This window comes from Sturnus vulgaris, chromosome 4 (assembly GCF_052056855.1).
Source record: "Sturnus vulgaris isolate bStuVul1 chromosome 4, bStuVul1.hap1, whole genome shotgun sequence".
NCBI lineage: Eukaryota > Metazoa > Chordata > Aves > Passeriformes > Sturnidae > Sturnus > Sturnus vulgaris.
In genome coordinates this window covers 32,461,448-32,480,923 of record NC_142246.1, presented here as the reverse complement: position 1 = coordinate 32,480,923, position 19,476 = coordinate 32,461,448, and the positions used below count along the sequence as shown (strand labels likewise).

Below are 19,476 nucleotides of genomic sequence, written 5' to 3'. Positions count from 1 at the left end.
GAACCAGAGCATTCACATACAGGCTTTTTAGACAACTTCATCTCTAAATGATCTGAACTGCTAAATGATATGCTAAGCAAAACATAACAAAAACGCAGCTTAAAACAGAAACCATTATTTCAAAAAAGGTTAATGTAGAATTAACACAGATTTTTTTTTTTCAATTGTCTCTGCCAGCTGGAAAAATATATGTATTTTTAACTCTCATGAAAGACACTATGAGGTTGAGTAAAAAGGTATCTATGAAGGAGTGGAAGATGTAGTGTTAGTGTGATAAGTAAAACTGTTAAGCGGGCCTCTAGTTGAACTATTCAGGATTACAAAGGGCATCATGAAAATTCAGTAAGTCTCTCTTCTTTTTCTTCCCCCCTCTTCTTTTCTCATATCTTTATGATGAAATGCAGTAGCAACTGCTGCCAAGGTCAGGGCCTAAGAAAAACCTTTCAATTCAACACACATGATAAAGAAAATAAAGTGCCAGTGTCAGGCAGTGGCAGCAAAGCCAAACATCTGTGTTCTGAGATAACTTCATATTTCTGTCAGTGTACATTTGGCTGAGGCTGTGTGCAGGAGGACTCTGAGCACCAGCCTTTACAGATGCCCATCAGAGACACAAGAGCAGCAGGTGCTGCTTCACTGCATATTGTGTCCTGAAGTGGAGACAGGGCTAGAAATGCTGATCCCTGACAAAGACAGCAGGTGGGATGGTACTGCTGCCAGTTTTAAGGTATTCTTACAATAATCTGTAAATTGGCAGGGCTTTGGAAGCGGGCACCTTCCCAAAGCATTAGCACACATCTGTAATATTTAATTGTGCTTTGGTGAATCTGCTGTGTATCTTTTTAGGTCCTGCCAAGAGGACACAGAAACACAGCAAGGGTACAGAGAGGAATGAGAAAGTGTTTGATTGGGACGGCAGGTGTTCTCCTTTTCATGAGTTAGCCCTGTCCTGTATGCTGAGAGACCAAAGCACAGCTTCAGGTGGGCTGGGAATAGCCATCCATTTCCACAGAGAGTAAAGTCAGTGTTTAACTGTGACAGACACAGCCAGTTGTTTCCAATCAGCAAGTTGGGCAAGACAGTCAATTTGGGGAACAGTGAAGTCCTGTACAGAAATTAAGGCATCTGCTGGGTCCAGCAGGCACTTTAAATCATGCTGGCATTTATACTGGCTAATTGAGGACCTAGAGTTTTAATCATGGCAGTAATTTCTCACCATGTTGTCTGTAGTTTCTGCGTAGCCTACTGCGGTGTAGCACAGCAGCCGGTGGCTCCTGAATGTATCTTAATGGCGTCTGCGTGATGGCAAAAGAAGTGGCTGTTACATTCACTGTTCAGTGGGTGATAGGTCTGTAGTTTTCATCATGGGGAGAATTTAGGGTGCTGTGTGTCATGAAGTACACAGCTATTTCCTGAGTCTGTAAATAGCCGTCTTTCACACCTGATCTGCTTTCATGCAGACTTTCTGGTCTGAGTTAGGTTATGTCCAGCTGGCTTACAAAGAGCCCAAAGGGCAGGCTATTCCCCTCAGTAAGTATTAGTATTATTTCCAAGCTGCTGCTTATGCACTTCCTAAACAATTATCTCTAACCAATGTCTCATTAGAATTCCCAAGCTGAAGTAATTATGGAAAAAGCTAGACAATTTCACTCTCCCCAAATTTGCAAGAGTATGAGGCTTTTGCAGAAGCAAAGATATTTATCTCATCCCTGTAGCCATGGTGAAGCAGTAATCTGTTTAATTGCAACAAGGAAGATTCAGATCAGACATTTGGAGGAACTTCACGGTGAAGATTTTGGAGCCCTGGAGCAGACAACAATGATAGTGACCCCTTGCCCTTCACAGACTGTCTTTAAAAACAGATCAGACATCTTTCAGGACCAGTGCAGGAAGAACAGATACTGCCCTGAGGTAGAGGCTGGACTGCATGACCTCTCAAGGTCCCTTCCAGTAATGTTTTCTATGATGCTCTGTACAAGTTAAAACCAAAAATAAAAAATTGTCCTGATTATGTAAAGCTACAGGGAATAAGGGGCAGGGAGAAGGCACTGTGTTATTTTTCTTGCCAAAACAGCATTCTTAAAAACATCCATCAATCAAAATAGCTGCTTGCTTCTTTTGAACATAAAATCTCCTTACATCAAATCTGTGTCTGTATATTTCCCTTCTGAAGGAAAAAATAATTGTGAACACTACTCTTTTGCCACTTTTTATTCTAAGATCAAATATTATTGTGACTTTTTGGTACTGATGATTTGTGACATTAAATCTGACGACTCTGGGTTTCAAGAGGTTTCTGATATTATTGCCAAAATAGATGGAGTCTGAATTATCATAGAAGAGTTTGTGTGGGGGTGACATGATGTACAAGTGAGCATCTCTCTCAGCTTCTGCATATTAATGTTTGTAAGTAATATGGGCTAAAACATTTTCAGGTGAAATGTTTTCTGTTGAAAACAATGAACCCTTGTTAAAATGGAAAGGTATACCTCAAACATGGAGTGAAGAATAAGAAATTATGAAATCATTCTGACTTCATAGCATAATACTTCAACTTCATTGCTGAATGCGTTTTCTTTTAATATAAAGACAAAACAACAATAATAATAACAAAAATATACAACAGTTTATTTATGCCTTTTATTTACTCTATTACTCAAATTCTCAAAATATTTTGAGAAAAGGATAGAATTTATATTCCATGGTGAATTCATACTTTGTTCCCCTCACAGTTAAAAATATTCAACTGTTTGAATGTCCAATGGACTAGAAACGCCTTTTGTCAAGCAGCTTTGAGTGCAGCTGGGTTTTTTCACCTTTTGATTGTCACACATCTGTTTAAGTGGCTGAAGATACACAGAGGAAAAATACTGTGGGTTTACTAATAAAAAATGTCAGCCTTAGGAACAACTCAGGAATAGCTTTGTTACCTATTCTCCTGTGCAAATCTGGTTGTATAAGGGGAGCATAGATCTAAAGAACTTATTTCAGCTTGGTTCTCAGTGGTTTGAGAGCAGCTTTATGAAAATGATTCAATCTTTCTTTTTTCCTTTTTCAGAACTTCAGTGCAAAGGGGAGATATTTGCAAAAACACTGCATCCCAAAAATTGGCAATCACTGCTCTGGCACATACTAAAGCATTTGGTCTTGTTTCTTTTCATGGCTTTTTTCCACAGTTTAAATCACACTAATATCAGATCCAAAAGAAATTTACTTTTTTATTAATTTTAGCCTGGACACTAATTAATCTGCAATTTATTTTATTTAGTCTCCTTTTTCCCTGAAGAAGGCAAGGACTCACACAAAAGGAATATTTTTTTACATTCTTTTTTGGTTTCTACAGTGAAATTGTAAGTACTAGCGTGAATTACTTAGGGTGTCATATAGTCTGTTTTCTTCGTTTGTTTACAGACTTGGGGGTTTTTAGTATCTTTATGGCAAGATGGATTTGTAAATTTCTATTTTGCTAAGGGTAATAGTGTACTGAACAAAACTGACACCTTGTATTTCAGGAATGTGTAACCTTTTTAAAGCACTGTTGTTCAAATTCATAGTGATTGTTACCTGTTTTCAGAGGTCCAAAAACTTGCTGAATAAAAATGGTATTAACAGAGCATTTACAAAAATGATTGAAAATGCATACATACTAAAAAACCAATGGAGCCATATGAACCTAAAAGTTGCCAACGTTAGGTTTTATAATGAAATTATAGTATTAAACAAGGTATAAAAGTAATCAGCCTAATCAAATTCTCTTACAAAATTCTGTGATATCTGAACTGGAAACTATTAACTATAACTGCACATTATGTATGCATAATATGAACATTTAAACAGATAAATCTTAAAAGTTAAACTAATTATCTGCATATTAGCATTTTAGAAGTGACACTTCCTAGCTACCCTAAATGGCATTATTTCTATGCAGCAGTTTCCATTCTGAGTTTACATACAGATAGCAAAGCCAGGCGCACCAAAAGAGCAATTTCCCTTGACCTAAGTTTTGAAATACCAGAAGCAAATTCCTACAAAGCCTTGCAGGTGCCCCTGTGCAATGGCCCAGCCCGCAGCCTGCAATCCCGGGTCTCCATCAAGCCCTGGCATTCCAGCAGCTGCCAGCCAAGCAGCCGTGCCAGCCTGTGGCTGCTTTGTGTTCCTTAGGTTGCTTGAGGACCTGGCAGAGGCTGCTCTGCAGGGAGCATCCCTCCAGGACAAGCAGCCAGCCTTGGCTGCCCGGGCATCCTGCTGGGGCCGGGCTGCAGTCTGTGTGCCCATGGGAGTGGCACTGTGCCCATCTCTCACAGACACGGAGTCCTTCCCCTCAGCTGCTTTGGAACAAATCCTGGTCAGCCCAGTGTTGGCATCTGGGATCTGCCCCTCTGCAGTCACAGCCCGGGTGTCTCTGCAGGCTCCTCTGTAAAATGACAAGTCTTCCTTCCCCGCCTCAAGCTCTTCTGGAAGGTTCAGGTTGCTTGTGCTCTACTTAGACGTGAAGTAATCCCAGTAGCCACTGTTCCTTATCTCTTTTCAGCTTTCTCTCATTTTTCTTCCTCTTCTTTTAGAAGCAGTATCAGCAGGCAGAGAACTGATCTAGACTAAGATGATTCCTCCCCTCTGGCAATCCACTGCCTTTCTTCCATTACCCTATTTTGCTCTCCAGACCTCCCACTATGTTTCCTTACTTTCTTACCTTGTATCCTGCTCCTTCCCACATCTCCCATTATTTCCCTAAGGTGTGTTTGACTTTCCTGCTTTTTCCTTTCCCGGCAGTGAATTTCTTCGCAGTCCCCTCTTGTATCTCTTGACAGTCCATCCAGTGTTTCCCCCGACACTTCATGTCCTGAGCTCATTTGTCTTCTCCTTCCCCTCCTCTCTCTCCCACTCAATCCTTGTCTTCAAGGCGGCACACCAGGACGCAAAGAGAGTGACATTAGCAAGCGCAGTTCGTGCAAGTTTACTTTGCTCCCACAGTTAAATTAATGAGCTTTCCAGCTATTCTGGAAAGGTGGTGAAATAATTCCGAATGTGAAATCCTTACAGTAATTTATGGACTCCGGAGAATCGCAAGCAAATCTGTGTTTCCACTGTGTACTGCAGAGTTTGCATATTGTGCTTTTATTAGCAATGCATTCAGCACTGTGATTTCCCTAAAACTCTGTGATACAGAGTCAGATATTGCCTCTGGCTTGGACTTGTTTAGTTTCCCTGACTACCAGGCACATCATCTGTAACTGTCAATAGTTGGCAACAGAGGATAGATTGTGTTTTGCAGTTTTTCTTTTGCTTCATCTTAATACATTGCTTGTGGAATCTGACTTGAAAATACTGAAATTTGGCTATGGAAAAGTCTATGGAACTTATGCTGAAAAGCAAGTATTTAATTTGATCAGATGAAAATTATACCCTAATAGTACTGTCATTTCACTTGCACTTTTACTGTATATTTAGAAGTTCAAATTCCAGTTTTCATAATTACTATTTCTGTACAATTTCCGGTAACATTTGTTTTTCTATTTGTGTTCATTCTTCTATCCCATTTGTACTTCAGTAGTACGAGTATCTAAAAATGCCTAGGGTTCTTTTTACTTGTAGTTTTGAGGCTTTTATTCTAATTTGATTCTGCTTTCTTATAAATACCAGAACTTTGTACAAAACTGTGATCTGGACACTATCTGAATGTCCTAGGTATCGTAGTGCTTTTTGAGGTATTTTTTTATCCTTTTACTATCAACAGCCTTTGGTACCTTCTGCTTTTACTGCTGCTACTTCATGAGTTTAAAATGTTGTGGTTATAAAATAATTAACCATATTCCTTCAAGCACTTTTGTTTAGCCAATTATCATGTTCTTGCATTGAGTTTCGTGGAATCACATGCAAAACCTGATTGCAGACTGTGACATACAGGTGCAATGTCTTTAATCTTCCCATACCAGCTATACTGAAGCAACAAAAAACATTCCCTCCGTTCTTAATCGTTTCAGAACTGTCTTTTTGGGAATATTTTTGGGATATCCAGTCCTTGCATGAGTGCCTCTGCATCCACATGCCTGGCACAGTGCAGCATGCAATACCTGTATTTCTCTCTTAAAGCATATTTGCTTCTCCTCCTCTCAATGACACAAATTGAAGATCTAGTAGCCTCTCTCACATCTTCATATAGGTCCATGGAAGCAAGGCTGGCCAGAAGGCAATTAAAACTTTTCCTCTCTATTCAAACAAGCTAAGTATGCCCCCTACCCAAAGAGAACTTGTAGGTAAAAATATCAAACTGACATATTTAATTTGGGGCATTTTTAACTTTCGACTGAATACATCAACACTATTGATTGAAACAGACAATTGCATGTTTCATGCAACGTGCATTTTCTGATAGGAACTTAGCGATGGCTGTGCTTGCTTACCACATTTTTTCTTAAGATAAATCATTCAATACATTTTTAAAATTTCTACCTTCAATTTCTATCTTTAAAGAATAGAGGTTATGTCTCACAGTTTTCTAAACCAGAACTGTAAGTCAGTTTTACAGTAGATATCATAATACAACATTTTATTATTAAGTCTTGTAAGACTTGTGCTAACACTGGAGCACAAACTTGCTGTTTCAAACTCATCCTGCTTAATAAAAACCAACCATGTTAAAAATAATCCATTAATATATAACATTAGATACAAATGTGAAATTTTTTAGAGAACTGCAATGTGTCTCCTAATTGCTCTGATAGCAGTAGTATGTCTCATCTAATAGACATTTACCCATTTCTTCATTCTTGAATGTTACTGTTTCTTCTCCTTCAAACTAGGCTACCTAATAAAAGCAGACATGAGAAGCCATAGAATAAAAGATAATATCAAAATCAGAATGCTGGTGACACATAGCAATATTATTACATCTTATATGTATAAAAAAAGGAAGAATTGCTTTGATTTCTGTCAAGAAAGCATGTGATGTCTCTGATTTCAGAAAGCACTTAAAAGTAAGGATAGTACCACAAAATAAACAATTTTGTTTGTATTAATGAAATAAACGTCCTGCACTGTCAATCCAGTCAGCTCTGCCCAGACTCCTGAAAGTATCCATCTCACTTCTGGCTTTATGAAGGGCTTCACAATATCATTTGTTCAGTTGTTGACATGCTAATATTCTTGTTCCATGCTGGTTGTCTTTGTCAAACAGAAGTGAGGGAGGCTAGGCTCAAGGCAGCTCACCCTCCTTCATGCATACTTCACAGGGAACCCGGTGTGGTGAGGGTAGAAGGAGAACTCAGGACCGCATGTGAAAAGGCTCAGTCATGCTATATTCAAACATATTTTCAAGCCCCATCAAGAGATTTGGTCTTCTTTGATATCCCAATGAGTCCAGACTGATCAGCTCTCTAGGAAGCCTACAAGAGACATGCAGTTTAAAGTCTTACCTTTGGTGTCTCCTCCCAAGAAGGGAAAGCCTCTCACTTCTGAAGCTTGCATTAATTTGATGTAACTTGTACACTGAAGGAATAAGGTTGTTATTCTAAATTAACCACAGAACCTGAATCTAACAATAATTGTTTACTATCTTAGTATTCCACTGACCTAAAAGAAAAGAAAATACACCTATATAATTTTGTTTTCCTGTTACTAAATTTGTTTTCCAAACATAATGTAATTTAATTAGTTGATCTGTCCACTTTTTGTGACCCTGTAAAAACAGCTTTGTTGAGTTTTTGCCTTTCAAAATAAAAACAAAATTAAATTAAATAAAATCCCCACCCTACCATCAAATAAGAATTAAGGGGAAGAAAACATTACAGCTTATTCTGTGAACAAAATATCTGGCCAAACAGACCAGCCTTATGTCCTTTTTTCAGTAAAGGCCTGTACACTCAGCTCTGATAGTGTAAGCAGACCTTACAGAAAGGAACAATCTGTCACACAAAGTATATATATACCAACATTTCTTTTATTTGAAAGGCCATACTCTGCTATTTCTATCGACAAGGCACATGGTTTATTTTTGTGCAGTAACAGATGAGCTAAAAAGGTGGGGGAGGTTACACACAGACAAGGCAGCAGCCCCGAGGAGCCCTGAGGTTAGGGACCCTGCCTGCTGGCACAGCCTCACAAATCCAGAATCCATCCTCTGTGCATCCCACAGGGCTCAGGGGCAGTGAATTCCCATTACAGGGAAGTTGAAAAGTGAGGGATGAGTGTTGAGGTCTTGTAGATAACAGCCTAGCTCCTGAATTTAGTCTCATCTTCATAAGAACGAGCCCCCTTGAATTGCTCCTGAATTGGCTGCACTCAGTTTGAAAGAGTGTGAGCTGCTGAGGTACACCCCCAACCCTGGGAAGCTGCTCCATCCCTAAAAATGGATGGATTTCGTGTAATCCCCTCTCATGTAAGACACACTGTCTACATCCTGCTGCTGCTCCCAGTGCACCCCTTCCCCAGGCACATACACAGGAGTTGTTTTTCCTGCTCTTCAGAAAGCAGTGGCTTCATTAACCCTGCTCATTTGTGCAAGTTCGTGTGCACGTAGGGTGCATGTCAGACATGTGAGTTGTGAGCGACTCCTTGGCTTTGTGGCTCCTGAAGAGAATATACATGGCAGGTGTTTGCTGCAGCAATCAGCACAGCATGGAGGACTGCAGTACCGTACAGCAGTGAGTGAGAAGTTTGGCAGTATTCTGGCAAAAAGTAAAGCATCCTCAGCGTGGTAAATTCCTATATTGCTTCTTTCTCCACAAAACACCACTCCCCCAAAATATCTGGCTCCAAATACCTGAAAGTCATTTTGGACTGAGCTGTGAAAGTGGCCAATCTTATGCAGCACACTGAACTCAAGCTTGTTTGTCTGGTTGTGCAATGAAGTGGAAAATGAGCATCAAAACCTCCCTATGGAAGTGAATGAGCTATCATGGGAAAAGGTGTTGATTCATTCCTTTGAGCTCCCTTTCCAACAGACACATTTCCTGCAGTGATTCTTGTTTAGAGTGTGCCTGTTGTTTTGCAGATGAGTTATGGCTGTCAAGAAAGGCCTATTTAAGTGAATTGTTCACGTCTGGTGTGCTGAATGCCAGTTTACACAAAAGACCGAAAACTGTCCTTTTAACATTATGACAAAAAAGCCTCAAGAGCTGCAGTTACAACAGGATAAAGTGAAAAGAGAAATTGCCAATCACTTTCCAGCTGAGGAAATCTCTTCATTAAACCTGGACTAAAAAATTCGTCCTGACCACATTGCTGAGATAAAAGACCATTACCTGAATTATTTAACCAGCTGTGCAAACAGTTTTATAAGGCTTCCCCAGATGAAAACAGAGTAAAAACCCTTTCCCCGTGGAAAAGCCATCAGATGAAGGAACAGGAAAAGCTTGAGTTGTCTGATGGTTGGACAGGACAGAAAAATGTAGGCTGATACTAATACTTTTAATGACCTTCTAACTTCTGGGGTTTTGTGAGTTTGCATTTTCTGCCCAAATTCCATTAAAAAACAAGTAGGCATATAAATTTCTGTCCAGAATTGGGATTCTGGCTGTAGTTCAATTTAGCACTTTCCTAGAATCACTCCTGGATCTATTTTCTGTAATTCCTGTTTATCCACTTTTTTCTCAGAGCTAGGCACAACAGAAGGGAAAAGGAAAATCAAAAGGGACAAGTGAAAGGAAAAAGGAGAGGGAGAGGGGAAAGGAATAAAGCCGGAAAGAAAGGGGAAAGAAAGGAAGAATTTTTTTTTCATATGTTTAGAATTCTGTAAGATTGGAAAAATATTGATTTCTTTTTTTCATAAACTCATATTCTGAATTGAATTGAATAGTCTGAATTGGAAGGGATTCACCAATGTCCAGCTCCCAGCCCTGGCCCTGCACAGAACAAGTCACACCATGTGTCTGAGTGTTGTGCAAACAATTATTTATTTCTCTCAGGCTTGGTGCTGTGACCACTTCCCTGGGGAGCCTGTTCTAGTGCCTGATCATCCTCTAGATTAAGAACCTTTTCCAATATAAACCATATCCACCTTACAGAGTTTCACACCATTCCCTTGGGTCCTGTCACTGGTCACCACAGAGATCTGTCCCTGATCCTGCACTTTTCTCTTGTGAGGAAGCTGAGACCACAATTAGCTGTCCTCTCAGTCTCCTCCAGGCTGAACAGACCAAGTGACCTCAGCTGCTCCTCATACAACTTCTCCTCAAACCCTTCACCATCCTCATGGCCCTCCCTGGGATGCTTGGCTTTACATCCTTCTTACATTGTGGTACCCAAAACTGCCCCAGCACTGGAGGTGAGGCTGCCCCAGTGCAGAGCAGAGCAGGACAATCCCCTGCCTTGCCTGACTGGTGATGCTGTGCCTGATGTACCCCAGGAGATGGTAGATCCTCCTGGCTGCATTTTTTGTCATGCTTAACAATATTCCAGATAAGAAAAAAAGAAAAATGCTATCACTTCTTAGACAATAACAATAATTAAAAAAAATTTTAAATCCACTTGTCATAAGTTAAAAGTTACTAATATAAATCAAATTGTCATTTGCTTTCTTCTTGTTAGAAGAACAAAATATTAGGAAGACATACCACCATATTCTTTATTGTTTGGGGTTTTTGTTTTTTTTAAAATTTGTTGTCTTGCCAAAGGAAGTCATAGTTTAATATTTCAGGTTTCCCAATATAATTGTACTGTGAATTCACAAGCAAGTTGCTAAACCTTTTAAGATACAAATACAAATGTAGTGTGTGGAAATAAAGCAATATGTGCAGGTTATAAATGAGCAGTTATGGATCCACTGAAGTGTCTCTTTCAATCAGACTAAATAAGAAATGCAAAAAAAAAGGAGAAATCATTTCTGTCCATGCATCTTTAGCTTATTTTCACCTCTTTCATTCTTGGCAGGCTCATTCAGTCCCTCTTCAGACATATGAAAAGCAAAAATGCATATCAGAGTGAAGAAAGCAATGTAAAAATTGAGCAAAGGAAAAGAAATGCAAAATTCATTACATTCAAGTTGAAAGTTTTTTTCTTTCTTTCTACAATCCACATAATGGTTAAAGGTGGTCAGAACTAGAGCTTCCAGTAACTTGCCATGCCCAGTTTTAAATCACTGGGGGACTGGAGAGCTCCCTACAGGTGATGAAATGCTAATAAAAGTGATGGTATATGAACTGTGGCTTTTTCCTTTTCATCAGCAAGATAACAATTTTGATACTGGTTGAGCATGCAGTGAAAGTGCTACTAGAGTGGCATTTTTTAACCATCATTTTCCAGCTTTGAATTCACTTTAATTTGGGAGGGACTAAACCTGCAGTGTGCCATGGAGGCTGAATAGAAGTGAAAGAATGTATTTGGAAACCACAGTTCTGTCATGTTAAAGACAACGATCCTCTCTGAAAATGTAGCTTAAATGGCTTCAGCAAGCCAAGGCAGACATTTCATTGCCAGGTTAGGACAGATTTTTCAGCATGTTGTCAACATGGTATGCACCTAAAACAACACATTGCACTCCTGAATGTCAACTCTGAACCTTCTGTTCTCATCTGCCAAGAAGCAGCACGCTGGTTATCAAAGGCTTCCCAATAATAGTTTGAAACAAGTAGGGTAATGTTCCATACATTTTTTAGCCACTCTTGGTAATCTGAGTTGCATAGAGGAAATACCTGATGTGAGTTGAGTGAAAGTGTAACAGTACTTTTCCTTTCTACTGTCAAAATTATACATGTCTATATTATGAAATGCATTCATGCTTCATTTCTCTATTACAGTATCCCAAGTAATAGTATAATCTGTAACCAGTCTTAAATACGTAATATGCATTTGGACTGTATGTCTTGTTGTCTGAAATGTACTGGAACTGATGTGCCTTCCTCTTCAACCTGACATGTTTACAACAGAAAAAAAAAAATCACAGATTTTTTTATTGAGGGATTGTGCTACAAAGGTCTGGGGAAAAACAGTATCAGTCATAACTTAGCAACTGGCTTTAGGTGCAGCCTTTATTATACACTTTATTTCTACAGCTCCCTATTCTACGTTGAAATAACTTCTGATATAAAACATTAATAATGCTCTGCAAGTTGGGGTTGAGCTAAATGTGCTACAGACTAAGATGTAATACACTTGAGAAACAAGTCAAAAAAAAAGAAAGTAGGACATTTCCATCTGTGGCAAGGCTTACCAGGAAGTTATTACTGCAAAGTGAAGTGTCCTACATAGCCTAGAACAGAGGATGGTCTGGGAAGGCATGTAATTAAAACTGAAGGAGATGAGCAATGGAAGAGAGACTTCCAGCAGGTGAAGAGCAAAAGGTCGAGAATCTGGGAAGTTGATAATCATTATCTCTGAAAAATTCTCACTGCACAAGTGGAAAACTATCTGGCAGTGGCAGCTCATCCTAAAGAAGAAAAAGGATTTGATCTAAGAGGAACTTCAGCTAGAGGTGGTGGCAGCTGCCCCCACTGCTGCCTTAATAGTTATTGACGAAATATGAAGATTGTTAAGGCCAACAGAAACAAGCTGAGCAAATTAATGCACACAAGGTCACGTCCAGGGAGCAAGTTTCTGGTTTGGATTCCTGAAAAGTTTACTCTTGAAGAATTGAAGAGGTTGATGGAACAACTTTGCTGTGGAGCCTGGCAAAGGAGAAAGATCAGAGGGCTCCATGGTAACACGTGTGCCTGAGCTTGTGTTTGGATGAAAAGATCAAAGAGGCTGTGAAATACCAAATATAGGCACTCGCCCTCTAGACTTCAGATCTCATTCCTTCTAGGGCAATTTCAATATTAGAACACTAGGCAGATAAAAAGAAATCTCTCAGTCTAAAACTGACAATCTTGGATGAATAAATTCACCTTGGCAGCAGAATGCAAGGATATTTGAATGTAATAAGAAAAATGGCTACAGAATGCCCAAAGCTATGAGTGATGTTGCTGTGCTGTGCATTGATAAGGCTTTGATTGTGGGCAAGAAGATAGCAAGTATAAAGTAAGTTTAGTATTCGATATACAGTGAACAAAATGAAGGACACACATAGCAATCCGTCATAAAATGGAATATGTAGTGAATTGTAGAAAGGCCTATTTCCCCTTTTTCTTTTTGTTCCTGGCTTTAAAAGTATGAGAAATCCTATTCTTGCCTTTCACATCTCAATCACATTTTCTCCTTGCACTAGGATGCCTGAACCAAGCAATCATGGCTTTTAAGATTTTTTCAGCTTTAAAAGTCATGTTTTTAAGAACATGAATGTGTAGCATGATTTCTTGCTGGTCTTTGAACTCTCTCCCACTGTAATAATATTAACTTCTTATCTCAGGCTCATGATGTGCCTTCCCATATTTGTGAAAGCAAGACCAGTTCAAGAACTATAGGCACAGTCAAAAAATAATAATGTGGAAGTAAGAATGCATAAAAGAAGGATAGCACAGTTCAGTGCTCCTTACTGCACTAAAGCCACACACTCTGCTGAATGCTACTGATGTGTAGCATTTCCCAGCTCAGGTGGTAGGCTGAGAAATATGGTAATTAGTTTCTCACAGATACTATGATTAAAAGGGAAAAAAGTTCTTACAGGGAAATCTTATCTTCTGTGGCTTTAGTAAGCATTGTTTGAAATAAAGACCAGTACTTGCCTACTGCAATCAAAGGAGAGAAGTAATTCCCAACAAAGTAATTTGGTACCATTTTCAAACGTAAAGCAGAAAATAGAAAAGGACACTAATTGGACAATATATGCTCCCCAGGGAGTTGGAAAGGGAAGTTGTGCATGAAAGTAAAATAAGTTATTGGAACTGAGGCATAAGACTGAAGGTCATGAATAGGCTAGCAGTCACATTCATGCACAAGGAACTTCAGTATGTTTGTTTTGGTCTCCTACATAAATGGAATATTTCAGCTTGCCAAGTCCAGTGTGTGAAAAAGAACCACAATTAGGGACAGAAACACACTGGAAGAAACCCCATTATCTTGAAATGTACTTAACTTGAAAAAATAAGCTTCCTCACTTGACTTCCTTGGCTTGCAGTATGGTTTCTGATTTTTAAACATTTTTTTCTCTTGCCTGTTGCAAAGTGAAAGTCTTACATAAACAAAGGAAATCAACTGTGCTAAAAGGATGGAAATGACTGTATGCAAAAAGCTGTCAAATCTACAGAGTAAGCAAACTGGAAAAAAACATTTCTTAACTTAATCCTTTCAGTTACAGCAATGCTGTGCAGTACTCATGCTGTTCAGAGAAAGTTAGTGGTGTGGGTTACAGCTGTTAGGATTAATTCTCTCATTTTAAGAAAAAGAGTTTCTGTAGCCTCAGTGATATGCTTGGGGCTTTTGGGGGTTTTTTTTGGTTTTGCTTTTCTTTTTCAGTAGGAGCAATTTTGATGATAAATATCAGCATGAAATGTCTAGCACACTGTGAGGACTGCAGGGTCATGTTCTAGTTACTTTGAGAGACTAAGGCATTGTTCAGCTTCCCATTACATGGTCACAGGAGAGGGATGGAAAACTCCTGAGAGCAAACAGGTCGTATGTGGGCATGAAATCATCCTTTGGATGCTTTCTTCTCTCTGTTGCAGCTATGAGTAGGCTATACTTCAAAACAAGGAGCTTCAGCTGAGCACCTAGGCCAACAAATCAAGACTCTAGTACTGGAAGAACTAATCTTAAAGACAAGCTTTATGACCAGAAGCTCACAGAGTGCTTTACCTCTCTCTATACTGTTACCAAAATGATGCATGTTTGGATGTAAGCATGGTCTCTGGTTGTGTACCAAGAACTACTTCAATTACAGAAATTCTATCTGCCTATTCATATTAAATGGGTATCTAGCTGTTGCTTTAAATAGATGTCAGTAGACACAGATAAAAAAATCTCATGGTTTGTGTCACAATTCTCAAACTATGATCTGCAGGCAGTTAACAAGTTAGAGATGCTGTTCTGGTTTCCAGCTACAAGCAGCTTAAGTAGATTAAATATTACCTCAGATTCTGCTCATACTAATACATGGGACATTAAGCACTCAGGAGTACAGGTGTTCTGCATACTCATTGAATAGGAGAGGCCCAAGAGACACTTAATAAAAGATACCTTTTTTTTTTAATTTTGAGGATTCCTACAGTAACAGCAAAATCTAGTCCAGTAAGAGGGAGTGAGTACAGAATACTATAAAATTTAGCACCAATAAATATGCTTCCTTTGAAATGGTGAATTAGATGTGCAGCAGGATCTGGTCACACTTCAAAGAATAATATGCAGAGCTGAAGATCCATCTGTTCGCTCTTGCTCTCACCATTGAGGCTGGTCTATGTTAAGCAGTCTTTTGAGTACTTCAAAGCATGTTTGAAGTCTTTGCTATGTCTATCCCATGCACACAATAAAAAGCGAAAGTGCTTTAACAATATGAGTAGCTGGTGTTTTTGTTCATTTTAGTTGTAAGTTAAAATAATTTGTTCCTGCTATGTATCATTTCTGGACTTGTGTTTTTTTTTCTTTTAGCTACGATAGCGAGGGCCGTCTAACAAACGTTACATTCCCAACTGGAGTTGTCACTAACCTTCATGGGGAAATGGAAAGGGCCATTACAGTGGACATTGAGTCATCCAGCAGAGAGGAAGATGTCAGCATCACTTCCAACTTATCATCAATTGATTCTTTCTATACTATGGTTCAAGGTACTGTAAACAAAGGATTTCTCAGCAGATACTGCCTGAAAATTGTTTTCTTGTTGTACAAGCAGCTCCAAACAGAAGTGAAACTTTGGGGGCATAGTGTCTGGAGAAGGGGTGATACATACACAGTTTTACACCTATACAGAAAAAACTGTTCAGGAAAAGCAGTAGTTGTAACGAAAGTAGTATTAAGTATGTTTTCTAACCAAATACCTTTTGTAAGCAGCTATGAGAAGTAGAATACTTACTTTGTATTAAAAAGGAATCTTGGAAAGAAGAGATGCATTGAAAGGAAAATAGGTACAGAAATAGTATGAAGTGATATTTTAGCTTAAAAATAGCATGTAATATCCCAGCAACCACATCCTTGAAAAAGTGAGTAGTCATAGTCTTCTTAGGATTAGTCCAAAAATGCCTAATGTAACACCAGGGAATGTGTTTTGTGCCAGTCCAAAGAATATACTATGAGGATGAGACTTTCCTAGGTGTTTAAGTAATTTTGATGATACGTCCAAAAGGAATTTTTGCTCTTCTGGGATACAATTATTCTTAACAATCTCACCCTGGCTCTTCATTACCATTGGGTCCATTAGTGAAGTCAAGATGCACGTATTGTTTGAAGTGTCCAGTACAAAGGCAGAGTCTTAACCCATGTAGGTATCCTGTAATCCTCTTTTTGGCCTTTTCAGATCAGTTAAGAAATAGCTACCAGATTGGTTATGATGGCTCACTGAGAATCCTATATGCCAGCGGCCTGGACTCACACTACCAGACAGAACCACACGTCTTGGCTGGCACTGCCAACCCAACCATGGCAAAGAGAAACATGACCCTCCCAGGGGAGAACGGGCAGAACCTGGTGGAGTGGCGGTTCCGGAAAGAGCAAGCCCAAGGAAAAGTCAATGTCTTTGGCCGAAAGCTTAGGGTAAGCACGCAAGCATGAGTGGTGTCTACTGCATTCTCATTAAGGAATGAGGAAATGTAAATACATTCCTGTAGGTATTGCCATCCAGCAACCACAGAATATTTACTGTAGACTAGCTGACTGTAGATCTGGAAGTACTTGTTTTTATTACTTCATTTATTGGCTGTTTTATTTATTAATTGCTCTTTTCTGTGTGTCGTGGTTTAACCCCGGGCAGCAGCCAAGCCCCACACAGCTTGCTCCCCACCAGCAGGATCAGGGAGAATTGGAACAGTAAAACCCAGAGAACTCGTAGGTTGAGATAAAGGCAGTTTAACAGGGAAAGCAAAAGACACACACACAAAAAAGCAAAACAAGGAATGAATTCACTGCTTCCCATGGGCAGGCAGGTGTTCAGCCATCCCCAGGTGAGCAGGGCCCCATCACACATAATGGTGACTTGGGAGGACAAGGCCATCACTCCAAACGTCCCCTGCTTTACATACTGAGCATGTATGTCATATGATCTTGAATATCCCTTTGGTCAGCTGGGGTCACCTGTCTTCCCAGTCTCCCATACACCCCCAGTCTGCTCTCCAGCATGGCAGTACCAAAAGCAGAAAAGGCCTTGGCTCTAGAGAAGCCCTGCCCAGCAATAATAAAAATATCTGTAATAAAAATATTTGTACTGTGTTCAGTACAAATCCAAAACATAGCCCTGTACTAGCCTCTGTGAAGAAATACCCCAGCTAAAATCAGGACTCTGTGGAATTTAAACTGTTGGGTTTAGCTTGGAGTGGCTAAAAAGAGTAATTTCCTGCTTTCCTTCACTGTTTTTCTTTCTGGTGCTGAATTCATGTAACTGATTCGGAATCCTGTTTCAAATTATTCTACCATAAATTAGCATGATCCCTGGATTTTATTTCTTTTTTTTTATTTTAAATGAAGATTGTACTAAGACTTACAGTAGAAAGGGTTTAACTGTGTGTGCATTAAGTATGACATATTCCTCTAACATATGTCTTTACCATTTTGTTGGCATTTTTTCTTCCTATATAGTGAGTGAAATACAAGTAGGAAGCAAACTATGATTTGTAACAGCCATTTGGTAAAGACAACACAGATTAAGCATTTAAAATTGTGTTGCCAGGAAACCATTTCAAGACCACATCAGAGGTCTGACTTACTATTAGAACTGAACTCAGTTCTTTAAAATAAGGCCTAGGCAGTGTATCAAATGAAGGTAAGTAATTTCAGACCAGTTGACTTTTTGTCATTTGAAATCTTAAAATATTTTGTATCTTCCATCGGGACAAGAAAGGAGGGGATACTGTTATGCAGGTTGTATTCCTCTCTATGACTGTCTCTACAAGAGGAATGTATTTTTTTCCAAGAAGGAAGAACAATTATGCATAGTAGCATCAACTTAAGAACAATATATCAGTAACTACCTATGGCAACCTTCTTACATTGACGAGAAAGATGAAAAGGAAGCCATAATTCTGAAGGTCATCCTTGTGGCATAGGCATGTCACTATATACCACAGTGGTATAATACACCTGCCAAATAATTTTTAAAAGAAGCCCAAGAGAGGTTTGGCAGTGAAACAAACCATTGCAAGTGCAGTTCTCAGAAGTGACAGTAAGTTTTGGCATTCAAGTGCAGAGGAGGTAAAAATTAAAAAGAGGAGGTAAAAGTTAAAAAGAGGAGGTAAAGTTGTCATAGGCAACTTTAACTTAGAAGAATTAAGACCAAAAAAAAAGAGCAAACAAAACAGAAATACTTAACAAGATGAGAGGGAAAATGAAAGATTATAGATTAGGATAGAATAATACTAACTAAAAGTGTACATAGAAATGGAGGAAGTAGGGCAGGTGGAGAATGAACTAATAAAGAGACAAATGCCTCAAAAAAAATTAAAGGAAAGAAACTTGTCAGCAGTGAAAATAAAGAAAAAAAGGAATGTTTAGTGAAATTGATTTACATTGAAAGACATTACCAAAATGTCAGTCGGGGGTGGATGGGGGGATGTAGGAAAGCGGAAAAAGAAAACAAGAAAAACAAGAATAATTTATGGAGCTCATAATTTCCACGTACAGACAGATATGTTATCATTTTCCTGCAAAGAAGACAAATGTAGAGAAAAAACAGTGACAAAATGTATTGCCAGTAAAGGTACTGATCTCTGCAAGCTATGCAGAGGTCCCCAGTTTTCACATTTCCTCTTGAATCTCTCTGTAAGACACAGCAATATACTCCTACACCTAACAGAGGAATCACAGACAGATTTCATGCTTCTCACTGGAAAGAAAAATAGGAATTAAAGTAGAGAAGGATAGATGGAGACATAAATTACTGAAATATATCAGGACGGTTGGTAAGGACTGTCAAAAGACTCAGTTTTGTGTCATTAAGTGTTTCTTCACTGGAAATTTCCTCAAGTACAGTTTTTATCATAAGGAAATCCAGAGGTTTCAAATGTATTTGGAGTGTGGTTTTCTTGGACACAGTAAAAATTCAACTTTTCCTCTGAAAGTGTTTTGCTAGCAGAGATGTTATGAAGAAGCACTTCAGAGGAAGGCACTGCTTTAGCTGAGGCATGTTATTCCAGCCCTACACTGCCCAGTGAAACAAGTTATATCACCAAAACTCATTGTTACTCTAATTGCCATCTTTATTGTGAGATTAGGCAAGCACAGCCAAAATTTCACCAAAAGCTCACATGTCTGAATGCAAGAGCTCTATCAGCAAAGTCTGAAAGAGTGAAACTGGCTGGAACAAGAGGTATTTCCTTTCCTTCCCCTCATATCCTGCCTTTGCACAGACCAGACAGATGGGAAGTGAGAAGGCAAGGGATGTTATCATCCCAGTTAGCAGCTAGGGCAGTGAGACAGCAGATTAAGTGCTTTGTTGCAATTTATACAGGAAGGATGTGCTTAGCCAAG

At 39.1% G+C, this 19,476-nt stretch overlaps 1 protein-coding gene across 26 annotated transcripts in view; it reads left to right on the top strand.

The window, feature by feature from the left end:
• Window positions 1-19,476, top strand: part of TENM3 (teneurin transmembrane protein 3) — a 1,293,899-nt gene that overhangs the window by 1,259,803 nt on the left and 14,620 nt on the right. For all 26 annotated transcript variants that reach the window (XM_088163549.1, XM_088163548.1, XM_088163550.1 and 23 more), the window contains 2 exons: window positions 15,454-15,629; window positions 16,316-16,551. In XM_088163549.1, coding sequence (XP_088019675.1) covers window positions 15,454-15,629; window positions 16,316-16,551 — 412 coding nt within the window. The remainder of the gene's footprint in view (window positions 1-15,453; window positions 15,630-16,315; window positions 16,552-19,476) is intronic.